Source organism: Salvia hispanica, chromosome 1 (assembly GCF_023119035.1).
Source record: "Salvia hispanica cultivar TCC Black 2014 chromosome 1, UniMelb_Shisp_WGS_1.0, whole genome shotgun sequence".
Taxonomy (NCBI): Eukaryota; Viridiplantae; Streptophyta; class Magnoliopsida; order Lamiales; family Lamiaceae; genus Salvia; species Salvia hispanica.
This window is the reverse complement of record NC_062965.1, coordinates 7,664,595-7,686,725: the sequence shown is the minus strand read 5'-3', so window position 1 is coordinate 7,686,725 and position 22,131 is coordinate 7,664,595. Positions and strand designations below refer to the sequence as shown.

Below are 22,131 nucleotides of genomic sequence, written 5' to 3'. Positions count from 1 at the left end.
TTATTTCAAAAAGTGTTTCATCGTTTAGATAACTTGACTACTAATAGTTTCTATACTTGGGTTCCGTTTAATTTTTCATTGAAAATATTTTGCCTCCTTTTTCATCATCAATACTTTTCATGAAGATCGCGCTGACTCTTAAAATCTATAATAAATTTACTAAATCATATTCTATCAAAATAGATAAGAAAATAGTACTCATTCTATCCGTCATTTATAGTCTTATTTTGACTCAACGTAAATTTTAAGAAATTGTTTGACTTTATGGAGAAAAATAAGGAAATAAGTTAGTGGAAAGTGGGCCGCACTTGTATATATTGGTTTTATAATAAAATGTGATCAATGTAACGAGTTCCCCAAACCTAAAATGGAAAAAACAAATGAAACTTTAAATTACGTACTTCCCAAAATAGCAAAAATAAGATATTATTACATGGGCAGATGGAGTATTATCTAAACAAAGATCTCAAAGTTTGAGTCTTGTTCATTTGTCAATGCTAAAAAAAAGTAATACTCCCATGCAAAAAACACTAAATCTTCCACACACTATATAAGATGAAGATTTTATCTAAACAAAGGAAGAACAAAAAACTCCTAACAAAAAGAAAATAAAATTAGTGGCCCCTTTCATACTATGGATATGGACAAAACATTTAGCAAGAAATAAAAAAGTAGGTGGCTTTTGAATTTCACCAAGAAGTAGCTTGTTCACTCTTGATCAAAAGCTCCTCCAAAAAATCAGCCCCCAAATCCTCAAACACCACCACCTTCTTCTTCCCTCCTCCGCCGCCGCCGCCGCGCCGCCTCATCGCGTGCCTCCTCTTCAACGCAATCACCGGCGACACCCCTTCCCCTTCCCCCTCCGTGCACCACCTCATCTCCCGCAGCGACTCCCTCACCCTCTCCACCGGGAAGTTGAGCACCGCCGCCGGCCCCCTCATCGCGAACGCCGCCTGGTCGTACGCCAGCGCCGCCGCCTCCGCCGTCTCGAACGTCCCCAGCCACACCCTCACCCCGTTCCGCGTCGAGTCCCTTATCTCCGCCGCGAACTTCCCCCACGGCCGCCGCCTCACGCCGCGGTACGACGCCGCTTCCGGCTTCGCTGCCCGCGACGAGTTCACCTCGTCGCTGGCTTGCAGGAGGTGGCGGCGCCCCTCCACAACGACGTCGTAGAGGAGCATTTCCTCGGAATCGTTCTCGTTGAAGGGGAGAGATGATTCCGAGGATGAAATCAATGAGGAATTGTCAGAGGAGAAATCGGTGCTTGATGATTGAAAAGTAGTGCCATCAAACCCTGGCTCCATTTTTATTTTTGTGTGTGTGTTTTTTTTTTGAGGGAAGTCTAGGTTCTTTATATATATGTGTATAATAGTACTAGTATTGATAATGGAGAGGAATGTTCAAAAGAGTAACATATTGTGGATGAAAAGGAATATATATTATATTGTATATTATTCTTAAAACTAGGAGTGTGACAATAGTTCAGGGAGGATGCATGTTTATGATTTAATGAAATTGTAGTACGCATATAAATAATTGTAGGAGGAGCAACTGGGATATATCACACGTGACTCCAAAGCGTGACACGCAGCCATGTCAGACAAATAGTTATAAGATGAACATTAAATTTTCTAAAATAAAAGGAGTATTTGTTTGATTGAGTGTAGAAAGTAATTGGTGAAATATCTATACTTCTAAAAGAGTGATATTTCTTGATCTTTGCAGAAAACAGAGTAGTACGGTTGGTAAACTTAGGATATTATAGTGGATGTTTAATATGGGTCATTGAGTGGTTTTTGGATTAATGAATTGGTTGTCATCCACTTATGCATTTATTCAGGTTATTTAATGAGTTTGTTGAAGTTTTGGAGTTAAAACAGTTGAAAATGGGCTCAAACGGGGCTTAAGGAGGCAAAACAGAGACAATGTCTGAGTCGCACTCTGGAGCAGGGGAAAAAACACCCTGAGTCACGTGTTTTGTAGTTCAGAAATAGAAAAAAATGCCTGAGTCAGGAATTTCACGCATTGAAAACCGCTTGACCGCGTGTTCGAGAGGTCTTCGTGAGTCAGATAGAATGCCCGAGTCAAACGATTCTCACATCTCGGATCGCCCGACTGGGCGATTGCACCTGATGCCTATTTTGTTGATTTTTCACTCCAAGTATAATTACCAAGCTTAGAACTCAATCCCCACAACTTTCACACGTCCCAAAACTCACTTCACACACTTTGGACGAGGAATTGAAGTGCTAAGAAGTCCTATCATCTACATTCTCGAAGAGGAACACTCCCCACCATCCAATTCATCCTTGGGAGTACGTTTGTTTAGTTTTATCATGTTTTACCCAATTACTATTGATTTGTCCGTATTTGTTGATGGAAAGAACATTGGGTAGGATTTGGTTACAATGGGTTGATAAATTAATTCTATGTCTTATTTTCGTGATGATCACAAATTAGGGCACTCGAGATGGGCCTAAGTCTAATTAAGTGGTTCCCTAGTAAACTTAAAAGGTGACCATAGGTAAACATTATGCATTGGGTAAATTGAATGAATGACTATTTTTATGAGAATAGAATAGTGATTCTAAATGGAATTATGATTTCTAAGGTAAAATGTATACTACTATTAAACAAAGGAATGAAATAGAAATAAGAATATAATTCATTTCTTTGTTGCAAGCCATCATATCAAGAAGGATCTATGTTAGAAACCATTTCAAGTTCTTATGATTATATATCGAGGGAACATCTTTTTTGTCTACGAATTTTGTCAAAGTATCATTTTTGGTCCGTGAACTTTGAAAATATCATTTCAGGTCCATCAACTATGGGTTAATATCATTTGGAGTACTTTTTAACTATTTCCAAATTTTTTTGGACAAAAATACCCTTGATACCTTAAAGGGTATATATTTTTAATAAACTTATCCTATACTCATATTTTTTATAAATATCTTTACTATATATTTTTGATGAATTTTCAAAATATAATTTGACCTTCAATATTATCACTTAATTTTGTAATTAAGTGACATGCAAGAAAAGATCCTTATTAAATTTTTTATTATTAAAGAAAAGTTCTTTATTCAATTTTAAAATTCTTTAATATAAAAATTGAAGAAACAATTTTACTTGCATGTCACATAATTAAGTGATAATATTGAAGGTCAAATTATATTAAGAAAACTTGTCAAAAATATATTGTAAAGATATTTATAAAAAATGAGTATATGATAAGTTTATTAAAAATATATACCCTTTAAGGTATCGAGGGTATTTTCGTCCAGAAAAACTTGGAAATAGTAAAAAAGTACTTCAAATGATATTAACCCATAGTTGATGGACCTGAAATGATATTTTCAAAGTTCACGGACCTAAAATGATACTTTGGCAAAGTTCGTGGACTAAAAAAAATGTTCCCTCTCATATATTATACTCCCTGCCTCCTTCATTGTATGTCCACTTTTATTATTTTTATTCGATGTGTCCATTTTTTTATCATAAATTGTAAGTAGGTATCACATTCCACTAATTCATTTCATTTACATTTTATTATAAAACTAAATTAAAAATTAAGAGCTTTCAGCTTCTAAATTTATACTACTCCCCTCATCTGAAAAAGTTTGTCACTTATTTTACTTTTGTCCGACCCATAAAGTTTGTCACATTTCACTTTTATCATTTTGGTATAGTAGACTTCAAATTTCACTAACTCATTTTTACTCACATATTATTATAAAACTAATAGTATATAAAAGTATGACTCATATTTTACTAGCTTTTTCAATTCATTTTCTATTATATCTTAAAACTCGTGTCGGTCGGGTCAATACATGACAAATTTTATAGGACAAAGGGAGTACTAATTTTCAAGAAAATTCATATATATTCCACGATGATTCTCGTAATTTAAATTTTAAAAATGATATTTATTTTACGTGAACCGTAAGTTTCAATCAAGCCACTACCGTTAAATTTTTTTAATAATTTCCGTGGTCAAGTATCTTTTTTCTAATTCATTTTTTTATATTTTAAAAGGCTTAGTTCATCCTCTTCTTGGCTTCTTGGATTCTTCCTGGCCGTTGTATCAATTACGTATGGCGCATGATTCACATCTACCCTTTTTGTCATTTTCAGAATTTTATTTTATTAATTAATACAGTCATATTATGATTACTATTGTTTATATTACTAATGTTTATATTTAATATTTATTCAATATTGGACACATGTTGTAATAGTGTATTTTATGTTCCTGTCCAATACGTTACATGATCACTAGCTAGCTAGTTAATTTATTTATTATATTTCTTGTTTTTAATTTATTAAGTACTACATAAATAAATTTAATTGAAGATAATTATTTGACCGACATTCAGACACAAGTCACACAATAATATTGCGGTTAGAGATGTCAAAATTATCGAAATAAATGAGCTGACTCGAATAGCAAAAATAGATAGTTAAAGGCTGAAAATGTCATACCTAGAATTTAAAAAATTACATATGGCGCGAATAAAAAATATCTCGTGACCGAGTGGTTGTTTGATTAAAAATTTGTTCTTATTATTTTATTTTTCTATTTGATATAAGATTTTTCATAACTATAACTTTAAAAATACAAATGGCGCTAATAAAATAAAACTCGACACCGACTGGGTGATCTGACTATTTTCACATTTTACTGTATTTGATAATAAGATGTTGATACTTGGATACATGGGTTTAGATTTTCTCATGTCCCTAAAAACATTTTTGAATAACAATTGAAGAAATTAGTAATTTATGGTCAATGTATGCAAGTTAAGTGAATTACTATTTCTACGCGTAATATTAATTATATAGTATATGCATGCTAGCACGTGGGCGTAAGAATTAAAAGAGACAATTGTATAAGATAATAATTTTTCTATTTCTTTTATAGGAGCTTTTGCATTTTATTTTACACAAAATACCAATAAAATCATAATATTAAATAATAAAGTAATAAAAAAAATAGTTGGTGAAGGGCTTAAAGCCCTCCTTAGTTACACGTGTCCACCCATGATTGAATCAGTTAGGGAATTCTTTAAAACTTACTCTACCAGTTAAAAAGTGACACACTATACTACATTTGATAAAATTATACTGTGAAATTTCGAGAAGAAACAATAGATAAATTCATGGGAGAAGAAGTGGAATTTTCATTAATGATTACATTGTAGAAGTGTTAGTTGCAAAATACTAAGAAAATTTTTATATATAAGCACGAAATACCAACTAATAAAGTCAACTAATTGCTAATTACGTTTATACTTTCAACTTAAACATATATTTCCTTGCTTTCAAAACAACAAATTGTACTTGCATTCATATTCGCAGATACCAAAGAAAAATAAAAATAAAATTTCGTTATATATTTTTTATGTTCACACGCGAATCCAGAGGAGTTAAAGTCGTCATCGATCACGTAGTTAAGTTTTGATATTTCAACAAAAATATAAATGTGCAACAGTGTAAGTGTCGTGTCAGATCCTAAATTAAACAGCTCCGTATAGAAGTTCTAAACTTGACTTGGATATTTGGTTTTACTTCCTTTATCGATTTTTACATTTAGTGGAAAATGTATTGTAGGGTTTACATTAATATATTTAAAGAGTTTTATATTTAAATTTAGTCTAATTTTAAAAAAATGGCTCAAAATAATAAAACTAAGCTATTTTTTTTAGGAAGGGGGAGTACTATTACCAGTGACATAATATAAAATAATACTTCCTCCGTTCCAAGATAAGTGAGCACAAATTTTTTGGCACGAGATTTAAGGAAAGGAGGTTTTGTTAGTAAAGTGGAAAGTGAATAAAGTAAGAGAGTTAATAAAGTAGAGAGAAAAAGTAAGAGAAAGAATACCAAAAAATGAAATGACTCAACTTATCTTGGGACGTCCCGAAAAGGAATGTGAGTCGCTTATCTTGGGACGGAGGGAGTATGAAATCTAAAATCAATGATTGGAGCTAAGGTTGAAATTATTATATATTTTTTTAATTATAAAGGGTATTTATTGGCGGGCTGAGTGACTAATCTGCGCACTGATCTGTAGGTACTTCCATGAGCGAGACAGTTGGCCCAAGGATTTAAAGTTGCTCCATATCCAAAGGCATGAACCAATCCCCTGACCACTTGGTTAAGGAGGACGAGTCCTATGCCACTCGACCACACCCCTTAGATTAGGGCTGAAAATTTTGACGACATTAATAGCACCAAATTTATAGATTTGAGTCATGTCTCTTATTGGGTTGACTCGTTAAAAACCCGATAATTTTGGGTTTGAGTTGTGATGTGTTAGTTGGGTTCGAGTGATTCATTATAAAATAAAATTATTATTTTAAATTATTTTATACTGTTTTTTGAAATATAAACATTTTAGTTTCATTCTGTATGTTCGTGTAAATAAGGTTTTTATCATAAAATCATGTTTAATAGCATCGGATTTTAATCGTGCAAATCAGGTTTTTATAGTGTTAGGTTTTAATAATGTAAACCAGGTTCGGATAATTATCGGGATTCTATCATATCATGTAAACACCCATATAATTTTATCGTGTCATTTACGGGTCAAATTCGAGTTTGAGTCAGTAGGCAGTTTTATGTTCCGGTTGAGCATTTTCTTAGAGCATCCCCATCGGTTGTCCGTCCGGCCTTGCCAGCGGCACGGCGACCGCTTGTCCGTCCTTGCCAGCGGCAGGGCGGTGCTCTTAGCTATGAGCACGTCCGTGCCGCTGAGCAGGTCGACGTGGTGGGCTGTGATTGGCCAACGACTTAGCCATTGAAAATTCTTTTTTTTATTATTTTTTTTAAATTCGAATTTAATTTTAAATTTTTTTTTAAATAAAAAAAACATTTTCCCACTTCCCAATAAATTATATCAGTTTTCTACACACTTTTAATTTATTTTTCACATTTTCATCTATAAATACTCACACTTCAACATTAAAAATTATGCAATTTTTAATTTGTAGGATTTTAATTATGTAATTTTTATTTTTTAGGATTTTAATTGTGTAATTTTTATATTTTAATGTATTTTAATATTGTAGAAAAGTTTTTAGTAATTGGAGTATTTAAATTGAATAAATAGAATGGTGGGACTCTTGAGATTGTCCTTGCGGAAGAGCATGGATGTGGGTGTTATGTTCTTGCCTAAGGACAAGGAGTAAAAATGAGTCCGAGCCCACCTCCGTGTTTTTAAATAAGAGCACGGATGAGGATGCTCTTAATAGATAGAATTTAGGTTAAACCTTATATATTAGGTTGAATTGTTATTAGGTAATTAGGTTGCCCGATAATAGCTCAACCCACGCGATTTGCAGTCACCTAAATAGAACTTATACAAATATTACATCAGTATAGAAGTGTAGTTCGATCTATGCAAATGACCAAATACAAGCCCCCTTGAATTTTATCGAAAATTTATTGAAAGTCTTAAAAATTAGATACTCAATTGCGCTTTGAATACTTCCCATAACAACGGATACTATAGTTAGACATGGACTCGACTCTCGTCATTAAATCACTCTTCTATTGGCGCCACATTTTGCTATCTTTGAAAATTTCCACAAAAGTCTAATTTAAATGATAACGTTGTGATCCATTTAGTATCTTAAAATTCGAGTATTACTATTTCATTATTGAAATGAACATTTCACCTTTTGTGGCAATTTTATTTACGGAGTATATGTTTTGAGGAGTAAATTAAATTTACTTTGTACAATACTCCATTTCCAAAAATGGAGTATTACTAATACCGAAAAAATGTACAGTGACACTAAGCAAATGTATAGACATTAAGATATATTTTTCCTAAGATTAATTAATGGAAGTGTTGGTTTATTTGGTGTTTAATAATTTCAACTTAGAATTTACTAATTTTCTATTAAGTCTTGGTGATAAAGAATTTTCAGAATCAGCCAGACGAAATCGTTCTAATGATTGTCAAATTTTACAAGAGAAAATTCTTGGAATAACCCATCTTTATTTTTGTTTCATATTCAGACAACTACTTTTCATGAAAGTGGGACAAAATATATCATGGCTATTTTGAAACCAGACAAAAAAAATGAGTGGAAAATATAGGGGGCTAGCAAATCAGATTTTGACACCAATTACAGTAAATCTTTTCGTATCGCAATCGAAAATTCCTACCTCCTTCTTTAAGATTTATACTGTTTGATTTAACAAGCTAGAAAAATCTGTTTTTTTTAAACCAAGAGATAGATCACTAGAAAGGAATCCATTTAAAAACTATAAACACTTAAATTCATCCCCAAAAAAGGGCTAGTTTATAATTCACCACTTATTCAGAGTAAAAAATGCAAAGGGATCATAGGAGAATGAGAAAAATAGCAGGTCATAATTAATGTGTTCAGCTGCAAATCAGGCTTGCTCTTGTTTTTCTTTTCATTTTAAAATTATCAATATTTAAGGCGATAGTAAACTTTAGAACATTTTCCGAGTATGGGAATTAAGACAAAATTGATAAAGTAAGAGAGAGTATGAGAATGATATGGTAAAGTAAGAGAGAAGAGGAGAATGATATAACTTTCTAAAAATGAAATGTATTTATTTTTGTGAGACGGACGAAAATAGAAAGTGCACATATTTTTATGGGACAGATGGAGTATAACTTAACTACCTTGAGATGAATGGTGACTATATATATATATACATAAAAGAACTATAAAAAAATAACTGCTGTGTATTTTTAATTCTAAAACATATGCAAAATCATTCTCATCTAGTATCGCAATTTTTTTAACTGGTTGGTTACCTGGTTACCATACTCAAAATGTAAAATGTTAGTATAAAAATTAGGAAAAGAGCAAGTTGAAAGTTGGTAGTCTGTGGGCCAATTTTTTAGTGGTATGTTTTTTAGTACTATACTTATATTTGACCTGTCTTGTGTACTATATCAACATATTTTAATTGTGAAATATTGGAGTTTTTCATTTAATCAAATTACGTATGGTGTCTGCCATATTTGGAAATTATATTTTCTAGTAGATAAACACATGTATCACTTGTGGCTGATTGGTGCGATTATTGACTAATTAGAATCATCGTGATCTGTTCACAATAGTGTGTTCATAAATGAAAAATATATACAAACAATATTTTATATCGATATAAAAAAAACTGAAATTACTATATACTCCTCTTGACTAATTGATTTTAGGATGGAATTCTAATAGAATTTTGTTTATAATTGAATGGGTCGCGGGTCACCTACTGTGAGTTAAAAAACAAAAAAATTGACTGAGTTTATAAAGGTTGGTCCAACAGTATCAGGAAAAAAATATAAAAAGTAAAAAAAGTTTTATCACTCCAAAGTTCATGGATCACTCAATCTATCATCTATAAGTTTTAGAGCATCCACAATAGAGGACTAGCACGCAGATTAGCCTCTAGTCCTGTGCTAGTCCACTATTGTGGGTGGCGAGCGGGTGACGGACGTCCCAGGAGGGCGAGAGGTCGTCCGTCGTAAAAGGCAGACGTCCGTCTCCTTGTCCGTGCGCTCCTCCGCTATTGTGGGCTGGCGACGGACAAGAGGTAAGACGTCCTATTTTTTTAATTTTTTTAAACTTTTTTTTATACTCAATATTTACAACTCATTGCATTTCATTTTTTGTATATTTGATAAATACCAACAATTAAAATGAATTAATCATATTTTTTTCATTTATTTTATTAGCTAGGGCGTCGGCTAGTCCTAGTGCTAATCCACTATTGTGTAGTAGGATGGATGTTCTAGTGGTGTGGCAGTGGGGAGGAAAGTCCTAGTGACGTGACAAAAAATGTTTTTGGGAAGTCCTAATACTAGTCTGTGGGGACGTCCATCCTACTGTGGATGCTCTTAGGATTATGAGTATTAAGCTACATAAGAAATTATAATTGTTTATTCCTTTTATTCTTTTTTAATTGTGCTTTACAGACATTGCACACAAGAAAAGTTTATCTAATTAATGCGTATTAAATATAGCTTCTGCTTAATTTTTAGGGCATAAAAAAGAAGAAAGAGTGAGAGAGATCGTAATCATTAATTTATTAGTATACTTAATCACATATTTCAGTTAGGTGATTGTGATCTATATTTTCATGACTACAGAGAAACATTTAACAAAAAGTGTCCCATTTGCACACAATTCCTTTCATCAAGTAAACTTTTTTTTTTCTTGACTTAAAGTTGAGAAGTAATCCTTCGTTAGTTTATAATAGCAAGAATCATGAATTAAATAATTAAGCAGTCACAGTTAATTATGTTCATGAATCTAATTACTTCTTAGCTAATTCTAGCTAGTTAGGCACAACTGTTTATCTCAAATGGAGTAAAAAATTAAAATAAAATGATGATTCATGGAAACCTCCGATGTAGCTAGTTATAAAATACTTATAAAAACAATTATATATATATTTAAGCCTATGTGCCGCCAGAAAACTACAAAATAATAAATAAACTCAAGGAATTTCATTTATTAGTTGTCATTATCAAGTGTGCGTAAATCAAATAATAATGATAAATGAGAGGGTTAGGCATTTCTACTGATACAGAGAACTTAGTCGATTTTTTTTCAATTTCGATGTTACTTTCTCTTCCTGGTCCCTAGTTATAATTGATATATCTATCTCTTTTTCCTTTTTTCTTTTTTGAAAATTTCTTTCCAGCAGCTTATTTTTTATGGTCAAATTTATACCGTTGCCGCCGTTGTAGTTATTAATTGCGACACTCCAAGCACTTGCTAGTTCACACTAAACATAAACTAGAAACTAAATATATGAAGATTAACAATTTTGGAAATAAAATTTTGAAACAGACGGTTTCGTCCAGTTATATGACTATATTACTCAACATTTTAGTATCAGTATGCATGTGGTAACTTTTTTATAATTTGGCTTTAAATGAAAAATGGTTAGATGCAATCTGCACCAAAATGACATTATAGTTGCTAATAACGCACACTCCCTCAGTCCTCTAAAAATAAGAACTTTTGAAACAACGCGATTTTAAATGAAAATTAGATAAAATAAGATGGAGATAAAAAGAAAAGTTTTCAATAAATTTTGAAGTCCACCGTCTCTCTCATCTCATGGTATTCTTCACAAGTTTAGGCGAAAAAAGGGTACTATTATAAGTGCTGGATTTTCTAATATTATACTACTAGCGAATAATAAAATTTTTGGCAGCATTTAGATGGCCCAGATCAGATTTTAAATAAAGCCCATTACTAATTTCCGTTTTTTCAGATATGGGCTCAACTACAACTGGCATAAATAAAGCCCATTACCAATTTCCCTTTGTGCTTTCATAAAGCTTTATTATTCGTAATTTACGTTTTTGAATTGATAAATAAACTGATATTTAATGATTGTGGACTACAAATCTAGATTATTGGTCTCCATCCCTCTATTATTAGAACAATATATAGATGCAATGTTATTAAACTAATACATATCTATTTTTTATGGAATTTTTTTTTTCTTTTACTTGAGTATTATTTATGACCCTTATATCCGTTATATTATTTTAATTACTTTTTCTTCATCTTTTTAATTTTATTAGTTTATATATCTGCTATATTATTTTAATTACTTTTTCTTTATTTTCCTTATTTTATTAGTTTAATATTAAAACTCATATTATCCATAAATGATAGTGGTGGGAGCACTTGTTATATGTACACATAAATGATAGTGGTGGGAGCACTTGTTATATGTACACATATTATTTTGATTTTTAAAATATAGCACATGCTCCATTTAAAATATGAACGCTCTCTCTACATATAGCTCATTTCATACATATATGTCCTAATGCCCATATAGCTGATTTCATACATTATATATACCTCATATACGTATGAGAAGTGTAATCTGCTACTTTATCTGTTCTACAACGGTATGCATTCTTTCATTTTTAGTCAGTTTCACAAAAATATGATTTTCAATCTCATTTCTCTCTAACGAGGTGAGAGTCATTTTCCACAAACAATATTTTAATTACTTTTTCTTTCTATTCTGTCTCTTACTTTACTAGTTGTGCATTAAAATTCGTGTCCAATGAAAAATGCATACTCTGGTTGGACGGAGGGATTATATGCTTTGGTTAGACTTAGCATGATTTGATTGAATATTGCTTCAATTTAGAATGTTTTTGTCTAAATTCCTATCGATGGGTTGTTTTTAAGAGTTTGGTGAGTTTTAAAGAAATTAATAACTAAAATTTAGGGGTGGGTAGGTATGGTATACCTTACCGAAATCACCATACCGTATACTTTACCGTAAATTCGGTATGCGAAAAAATCATGCATTTACCTTATCAAAATTTTTGTTATACCGAACTTCGGTATATCTTATTTTCGGTATGGTGAATTTCCATACCTATATCGTACCTCATATTCGGTATACCCTACTGAAGTTCGGTATACCGTACTTTTACGGTATACTTGACTTTCAATATTATTGAAAATATAATTTTTGAAATTTTAGAATGTTATTTATATTTAATAATTTAAAAAATATATTAAATATATATAATTCAAAATTATATTTATTATTATAATTTAAAAATATATAAAATATATTTTATATATAATTATACTTATATTTTACGGTATATACCTTAATTTACGGTATATAATAAATTTCGATATATCGCGGTATACCACTGTATATCAGAATTCGTACCGCTACCTTACCGAGATCTTTCAGTAACGTGTCATATCGTACCAAAAATCACGGTATACCAAAAATTCAGTATTTTTGATATTTTTCGGTACGATAGAGTCGGTATTTCAGTATTTTTCCCCAACCCTAAACTAAACATGATTAGTTAAAATTATTTTTCAAGGTATCTAGTATCTTCATTTTCGAATGAGCTTTATATGAATATCTTGTATGCCTCAATCGTAGCTCGGTATAAATATTTATGGATATGCTACGAAAACTGCTCGAGGTAGTATAGTACAAACCTAACGGTCCACTGAGATTATGTGATAATTATGATATTTTTGTCTTTTGAAGTTAAACCTTTTTTTAATTAAAAGTATATTCTTATAAGATTCAAATCCTATTGTATCTCAATCTAAGTATCTCAATCTAAGTCTCCTTCCCATTATAAATATATCTGCTTAGGGTCATATTCTAATGCTTAGAGCACCCTAATCTAAAATCAAGACCAAATCTCCATCTTTAGATTTTAAAATGAGTGGATGAGATTAAATCTTATGAATCTCAATAAATAGTAGACAAAATATCAACAAAAGGGTAATATCGTCATTATGTTATCATATGATAATTTTCGTGAATGTTTTTTTATATCAACAGAGTGTATTACAAATATCAACAATATGACATATGAATATCAACACTAGTACAAGAAAATATCAACACATATGTATTGAGATTTTTACATGGTTTTATTGAGATTTTTACATGGTTTTATTGAGATTTTGTGATGTATTTGTTGATAAAAATCTGGTTATCAACATTTACGAAAACTAAAATAAAAAATATCAAATTTCATCATCCGAACATCGTCGGAACATATGCCATTGAGATCTCGTTGGAATCCTTATAAAATTATCTTTAATTTGATATGTTTTTGCGAAAAAATAATTTAAATCGAGAGAGTTACGTAAATTTAAAGTTTTAAGATAATTTTAATGAGAGGTAATTGACATTAATACCCTTTAATTTTATTTATTAATTTTCTTAATTAAAAATATAATTCATGTGGCATTATTTCAACCACTAGATCTTCTAATCTAATGGCTAAGATTTAGTCTTAGTTTGAGATTGTTAATTAGTTAGTAATTGATCACTCCTCTATCTGCTCATACTCATAAATAAAGCAATTTGTTTGGTTTTTGGATAGAGGTGCGCGCTGACGCACCAATGTTGAAAATCGGACCGGACCCGACCGGCTTGTTCGACCGCGAACTAGTAGGCAGTCCGGTCCGGTTCACATCTAGAAACCTTCAACATCTTAAACCGTCATGGACTGTCGAAACCGGTCGGTAAGACCGGTCGGACCGTAAACTAGAAACTGGTTTTTCACTTTTCAAAAAAAAAATTCAACATTTGTTGTTAATAGGGCTTGAACACATTACCTTCCTCTAAATACCAAAACCTTTACTGCTCCACCATATGACCATTTTAAAATATTATAAACCTTAATTATTCTCATATGTTAAACATGAAATTTTTATCCACCAAAAATAATAATTCATTTTAATTTTATACGCTCTTAAGAATATATTAATTATGTTATATATTTCCAACATTTAAATTATACTTTATAAATCACTAAATTTTTACAATATACGAGTTTATAATCATACAAGCTTAGTATATTTTTATATATTATTTTCATTGTATATATATATATATATGCACTTACCACTGATATTAATATATATTTTCACTGAAAATAACTAATACCTCGTGTTTAATTATACAGTAATATAATAGTATTTCGTCCAACCCACTCTTTTTTAGTTAAAATGAACTTTATCTAATATTAATTTTTTTTTATCTACAATAACTAATGAATTATATATTTCATTTTATTTACAAATAAAAAATATTTGAAATTTTATCATTTACATAAGTTTAATATTTTTATATTTACAACTAATTATATATAAGGTTAATATTATTGGATATATTATTAATTATATGTAAATCTAATATATTGTGTATATAGTATATTTACTTATATATATTTGCAACAGTATAATGATTCGACCAATAATTGAATCGATTGGATCGGTTGAACTATGAATCAGTAGTTTCACCGGTTCACCGATGGTCCGGTTTTTTAAAATATTGTGACGCACTATGGGATTACTGACATAATCTTTGCTTACAATCATTTTGATTATTTGCGTCTGTGTATAAAAAATGGGTTAAATACTCGGCCCTATAATGACTATTCGGTAATTGGGTAAAAATTACGCAAAAAAAATCTAAATTGTCTATGGTAGCCTATTTCTTTTTTTTATATCTATTATTTTGTTTCTTTATTTTATCAATTCAAATACTTTTAGCTTCTAATTACCAAAATAAACCCTTAAAATACTTTATGAAATTTACTCTTTTAAATAAAATTTAGTATGCACTTACGAGATTTAAATATTTACTATTTTACCTATATTACTTTAGAATTATTTAAAATCAATTTTATTAGTAATTTAATATAGTTTATTTACTTTAACTAACCTAATTATTTACACTAGAAAATATAGGGTCGCTTTAATTAGGATGATAACTAGGTTAATTTTCGAACTTTCTGATTAATTTAACTCTAATATGAATATATCAAAATAAATTTATATGTCTTTGTGTTGAAGTTAGCAAAATAAACAAGTTACTATTTGATCACACCCCAGTAAATATATTTGTTTAATATTTACACCTAGTATAGATTTTTTAAATTAAGATGTTTATCTCATTTATTGTTTCTTTTACGAACTTCGCCAATTAATTTAAAACATGACTTTTATATAACTATAAAATTTGTAATTTTTATAATGTAATTATGAGTGATCATGGATATTTATTATGACACCAAATATTTTGCGAGCACAATCATGTATTTACCATATTATCAAAATTACGCTCGATACTTTTAGCAAGCACCTTTTGCTCAATATATCAAATCAAGAAAGCACTGTGTGGAGCCAATAATTTGGTCGCACTTGGGTGCTCAAATGTTTAGCAGAGTACTAACTTTACCCAAAAATCTATATGGCATCATGCTTTCTTTCTTTTTTTCTTTTTTTTTTTTGTAAATTGTAATGGTTAGCTCCTATTTTTTTAGTGATCCCTTTCTAGAATTATTTCTGCCCCCCTTGCTACTTGATCATATTCACTGTATTTCACAAAAATAAACAATATTATACAGGTATCATTGTTTAACCGTATCTATGTATAGCACCTACAAAGTGGAAGATGCAAAATGATGCTCATCATGTTCATATTAGTAAAGAAGTTTAATTTATTTATGAGGGCCTACTGGTGAATAATTCTAGGCCCCTTAAATTTAAAGTTGTTTTGTTAACAGTAACACTACGTATTCCCCTTCCATCCCTCAAATAATTATTCTTAATCTACCCCCACTAGAGAGAAAGAACCCAAAAAAAAAAAAAAACTACGAAATATTGAAATCGCAATTTTCACAATGCATATAGAGAGAGAGAGAGACCTAGGTTTGACCTTCAACTATTTATTTTGACTCTACTTTACAATGTTGACTCATTTCTATTAGAATTCAGTTTTGGCCCTTAGTGATTGAATGATCCCAAAAAGAAATATCTGAAATTTGTCGTGCTCGTTGTAGTTTATAACCTATTCTCATATTAACTAATCATTTCAGGTTTATGTTTGTCCAGCTAGATTGCTGATCGATAGTTCAATCATCATTACAATTATGTTTGATTTTTCAACTATGAATATATAGTGATTTACCAATAAATAAAACTAGTATATATATATAAATAAACTAGTGTGTAGCCACGTGTATATGAATATATAGTGTGCGCACGCAGTGTGCAGTGTTTGTTTGTTTGTATTGTGTCTGTTTGTATTGTATGTATGTATAGCAATCTATAGGGTTGGACTTTTTTATCGGGTCATATCACCTCTATATGTCGACCTGACCAAAATATAGAGCCAGATAACTGTTGGGACACGTAATTTGTGTGTCGTGTGTCATATATACAGTGTGTGTTGCGTGTATTAATAGAAATCTATAGGGTTAGACTTTTTTTTATCAGATTGGATATGTTCTCTGTCAAACTGACCCAAATTTAGAGCCAAATATATTGCTAAGTTTGTTATCTTTTTAGTTTTGATCCAAATATAATGTTGTGTCAGTTAAATTTGGTCCACAATCCGCGATCTGCTCTGCTAGCATGATAGAAATTCATATAGTTCATCCTAAAATGGGTTGGCCTGTATAATTTGTAATGTTTCAGTTCTCTCTTTACGTACAATGATGTGTGATAATTTCATATTTATTCTTTCTCATTTGCCAACATGTATGCTACCAAACAGAGCCTTATAGAATCCAATTTCCATATAATCAAATTGAAAAGAAGAAATTGGTTACATAAAATCAATCACGCACACAAGAAGAATGCAAATGCCATGCACTGCATTTCAATGGCTACTCATGAATTTGATCGTAGATGAAATGTAATTATTCAATTTTATTCACCTTAGGGTCACACTCACACACGAAATGCAGAATGATGATGACAATGATTGATATCAATCAAACTTATTAATTGTCTCTCTTATCATCAAGAAGATCCTCAAGAAGCTTATCGTCGTAGTACTCGAACTCGAACACCTGGCGCCCCTGCTGCGAACCGCCCGAGGGCGCAGCGAAGTGGGATGAGGTGCTTGGCAGGTTGTACTCCTCGGGAAAGTTGAGGATCGCATAATGGCCCCTCATCTCGTAGGCCGCCCTGTCGTAAGCCCTAGCCGCCTCCTCGGCCGTGCCAAACGTCCCCAGCCACACCCTCGCCCCCTGCCTCGAGGTGTCCCGTATCTCGGCCGCGTACTTCCCCCACTGCCGCTTTCTCACGCCCCTGTACTTCACCTCCCCGCCGCTGCTTTTGCTTCTACTCTCATCCATGTTTGTTTGTTTGTTTTCAATGCTTTTGTTGTTGGAGACTTGGAGTTATGTGGCATTTATATAGTTTCCGTGGAACATTCTATTAAAGCCTAATGGCTGACGTGGAATTTCTTATTCTCCCTACTCCCTGTCCCACTATTTATATAAAACTCTAGGCAAAAATAGAACAATAACTTGATACTTCAAACAATATTATAATTAGTTTATGATCTCCACTTAACTTATAAATAATATTATATAAAATTTTGTGCCGAATTAGAACTGATCTACTTAGAATGAGACAGAGAGAGTAAGATTCTTGTTGCCTATATATAAGCTTTGTTGTTAGTTTGAATAGCAGGTTTTTGGACAGTTAATGAACAAGATTTAGAAACTTGAGTTTCTGTATCGGTTGGTTTCGTTTCTCTCATGTGTTCAGTCAATTTCGAGAGCGATTTGATATCTGATTATTATATTGATTTAGATGAATTTCAGGAGGTCAAGTCTCTATGATTAATTTAGGATATACCAGTCTCTAATCAATTCAAAATATAGCAACTATAAACATAACCACTTATTGTATAAATAAAACAAAATTTTGATAATTTATACACTACTAATATTCCATTATTTTTTTCCTCCATAATAGTTTGTGACTACATTTGTGTGTGCATTTAATTTTATCATTTTTTATGGAACGAATGAGAAATTTATTTTATGATTGGATGGGTGGGTTGGTCTTGGGACGAAGAATGGCTCTAGATTTGCCATGTCAGATTATCAATTGAAGCAAAAGTGGTTCCCACGTGGGAAATGTCTGATGTTGACCAAATTTTTGACATGCTCTGAATCTGGGCTGGTCAATGTGATGGCTGTGGAATTCCTTTACTTACTAATGTTGATGTGAATCAACTGAAGGCTTCAAAAAATTATAATCGTATGATTCCTATTCGTTTCTTACTTCTAAGAATTGGCTAAATTAGTTCCTCATTCTATATTCATAAATCATTATATTGTAGCCAATCATTAATATGTATCGTGAAAATTAAATGTTGAAATAAAATTTCTAGCATAGAAGAATTGAATTGTTAGTGTTTGGTCATGTTGAAAATTCAAAGAGTCATAGCTAGGTTTTCATAAACGTGAGGAATTTTCTAACAGTGGTCAAGATATGATAGTGAAGTCAGTTTGCTGACGTCCCGTATGACGTAGTGTAGATAGAGACTCATCTTTCCTTTCTAAGCCTAACACTTTTAAATTAAAGCTAGGTTTTGAGGTATATATTCATAATTAAACAAAATTACTTTCCGTAATAATTAATTAATAAAATAATTTCTGATCGTCAATCGAAGGTTTTTTTTTAGATCCCGTGATATAGTAAAATAGATTTTATTCCTGTGACGTCATCGTTTCAAATCTAGTTACATCATGTTCTAATAATGTAAACGGAATATACAGCCTAATGGAGTAAAATATTATTGGGAGAGACATGTACGGGGAACTCTAGGGTCATTAAATATTTCTTGCTCTCTCAATTTTTTAAAATAGAGACATTTGGAACGAGATTAATGCATAATTGGTTAAGATCTAAGAGCATTCTCATCTATGCTTTTGGTAAAGAGTATGGATATGGGCTCAGACTCATTTTTATTAATGTTTTATTCTTTGCTCTTTGGTAAGAGAACAATATTCATATCCATACTCTTCTGCAAGAGCATGGTCAAGGATCTCACCATTCTATTATTTAATTTAAATACTTTAGTTACTAAAAACATTTTCATAATATTAAATGCATTAATAATACGCGGAATACTAAAAATTTAAAGTTACACAATTAAAATCTTAAAAATTAAAAATTACATAATTAAAATCCTAAAAATTGAGGTTGAGACAGTTGTTTGGTATAGTGTCATTTTTTTTTTGTTTGAAATGAGAGTATTTTACATGAAAGTATGAATTTTGGGATAAAAATAATGAAAAAATAAATTAAAAGTATGGAAAAAATGGATATATTTTATTAGAAAGTGGAAAAATATGTTTTTTTATTAAATCTGAATTTTTCAGATTTTTTCAATTTTTTTTAAAAAATAATAACAAAAAATGATAAACCAACGGCCAACCAGAACATTCACGTCAGCTGCTCGTGCTCTTGCCGTTGGTACGAACGTGCTCTATGCATCGAGCAGGGCCGTGCCGTTGGCAAGAGCACATCGGCGAGCATGGGTCTGCTCTTGCCGACGGCACGAACGTCGTTCTTGCGCAAGAGCACCGATGGACATGCTCTAAGAAGAGAGATGCGAAGAATGATAGTTAAAATAATATTAGTGGATAGTGGGCCCACATTATTATTAGTATTTAATGATGGACTCTAGTGGTGTAAGTTGTAAATAAATTGATATGTACTCCCTCTGTCGGACTAGAAATGAAACGTTTTCCTTTTTGGGTTGTCCCATTAAAAATGAAACGTTTCTTAAAATAGAAATAACTTTATCTCTACTTTTCATTCTCTCTTACCTTACTCTCTCTTCTTTAACTCACAAAACAACACTACATAAAATCAGGTGCCGAAAAGCAAACGTTTCATATTTATTGGGATGGAGGGAGTATATGAGTATTGAGTTGAAGTGAACTTTCTATCAATGGAAGTGGACTATTTTTATGAGACTGACGGAAAAGAAAAGTGTCTCTATTTTTGTGGGACTGATGGAGTATATTTCTTTTCAAATTACTATGAAATCTAATTTAGTTGGTAAGGCTTTTCTCCTCTATCCAATAGGTTGGAAGTTTGAATTATTGCAAAAATAATGGAAAATTATTATTTACTCTTTTTGTAAGAAAATAAATATCTCTGTGCCACCTCCTTTGCGAAAATAATTTAAGAAATTATTATTGAGAAAATTATTATTGCAAAAATAAATTATTATCCAATAGGCTGGAAGTTTCAAATTATTATTGCAAAAATAATGTAAGAAAATTATTATTTAGGCCTTTGCGTCCAGATCTATCCAGACGTGGTTGGCCAATCTTCGTGCCATGGTGAGTCCTTGTAGAAATGCCTTTAGTTCCGCTGCTAGCTAGACTAGATGACGTGTTGAAGTAGTCTGCAAAATCTCCCAATATGTATGACTCCCTCATCCACCGGCTGGCACGTTAGGACCAGAGAACACACCATTGGTGTTGACTGTTGAGCATAACAAACTATAGTATCATTATGATAATACATTATATTCCTCGTAAATTTAATTTTACTGAAATTTAAGTGGCAAAAAGTAGTATACTACATATTTTCAGTTGTATGTATTGCATATATCTGCCAACAAATTGACAATTACCAATTTAATGTAGTTGCTAATACGATAAATTTATTATGATTAAATTTTAGATCTAATAAATAGTTTTGTTTAGTACCTATTTTAATTTGACAAGTAATTAAAATGATTGGGCTTTCAAAATTCAACCTTAAAATGAACAAATGTTTAAACCAAGCTATTGACCATTAGTTTTTAGGTAAAATCAATTTGGTTTTTGGATCAACATTAATGTGATTACTGATTAGAACCTACCTTATTCAATTTTTTATTGAAAACGCAATTAATCTTGTATGAGACGCATGCCACACATTTATTGGATTGGCAATATTATAAAGTATCCCAACATTTAGTTTTATATGTACTAGAATATATATTGTCTATCATAGGAATATGAATTTTATAGTACTCGCTCCGTCCTATTGAGGATGACTCAATTTTCTTTTGGTTTGTCGAGTGACACATTACTAAAAATGGTAGTAGCATCTTTTCTTTACTTTAACTTTCGCAACTTCACACGCAAAATAAAATTGCATAAATTCTCGTACTGCTCAAGGAAGGGGGTCATCTTTTTTGGGACGGATGAGTGAAAAGAAAGTAGGTGGGAAAATAAAGTAAAAGAAATGATTTTTTTGCTTAAATGGAAATGGCTCACTTATAGTGGGACATCCCTAAAAGAAAAGTGACTCGCTTATGGTGGGACAGAGGGAGTAACAAAACGAAATTACACATGACAATTTATAGACAATTAAATCTCTAAGAATTCTATAGTCTTAAATTAATTGTAGTTAGCAATTAAAGATAGAGTTAGCAATTGATGACACTATGTACTGTATAATTGTTAAAATATTGCAATTTAAAAAGGGATATTGAAGTTAAAAATGATGAGACACGATGTTGCTAGTTTGTAGCAAGGTACATAAAACTGTTGTTAAATGTAAATAACTAATGTACGATGTGTGGTTTGTGATCTGATCAGATTTTGGATGTCCTTCACGCAATTCTACAAATATCAATACCATCTTTTTATGATGAATATGGATGTAATCGGCGAGTTCCGCATGCATTGTAATTTGTACCTAGTCCAGCATGATAAACCCTCATCATGTCCACATCGCCAAGTATTTGGTGACTAAGATATTACATAGTCTGCTCTATTAAATACTCCAT

The 22,131-nt window shown here is 31.3% G+C and overlaps 2 protein-coding genes across 2 annotated transcripts; both read right to left on the bottom strand.

Moving 5' to 3' along the window:
• Positions 1-371: 371 nt before the first annotated feature.
• On the bottom strand, positions 372-1,488 carry LOC125201819 (ethylene-response factor C3-like). The gene has a single exon (XM_048100076.1). The coding sequence runs from the start codon at positions 1,302-1,304 to the stop codon at positions 690-692; it is 615 nt and encodes a 204-aa protein (XP_047956033.1). The 5' UTR covers positions 1,305-1,488; the 3' UTR covers positions 372-689.
• Positions 1,489-17,092: 15,604 nt separating this feature from the next.
• On the bottom strand, positions 17,093-17,683 carry LOC125205104 (ethylene-responsive transcription factor 14-like). Its single transcript, XM_048103952.1, has one exon. The coding sequence runs from the start codon at positions 17,672-17,674 to the stop codon at positions 17,318-17,320; it is 357 nt and encodes a 118-aa protein (XP_047959909.1). The 5' UTR covers positions 17,675-17,683; the 3' UTR covers positions 17,093-17,317.
• Positions 17,684-22,131: the final 4,448 nt, after the last annotated feature.

Bases quoted from the DNA above. Each gene is read 5' to 3' on its own strand.
- LOC125201819 (XM_048100076.1), bottom strand. From the start codon at position 1,304: ATGGAGCCAGGGTTTGATGGCACTACTTTTCAATCATCAAGCACCGAT.
- LOC125205104 (XM_048103952.1), bottom strand. From the start codon at position 17,674: ATGGATGAGAGTAGAAGCAAAAGCAGCGGCGGGGAGGTGAAGTACAGG.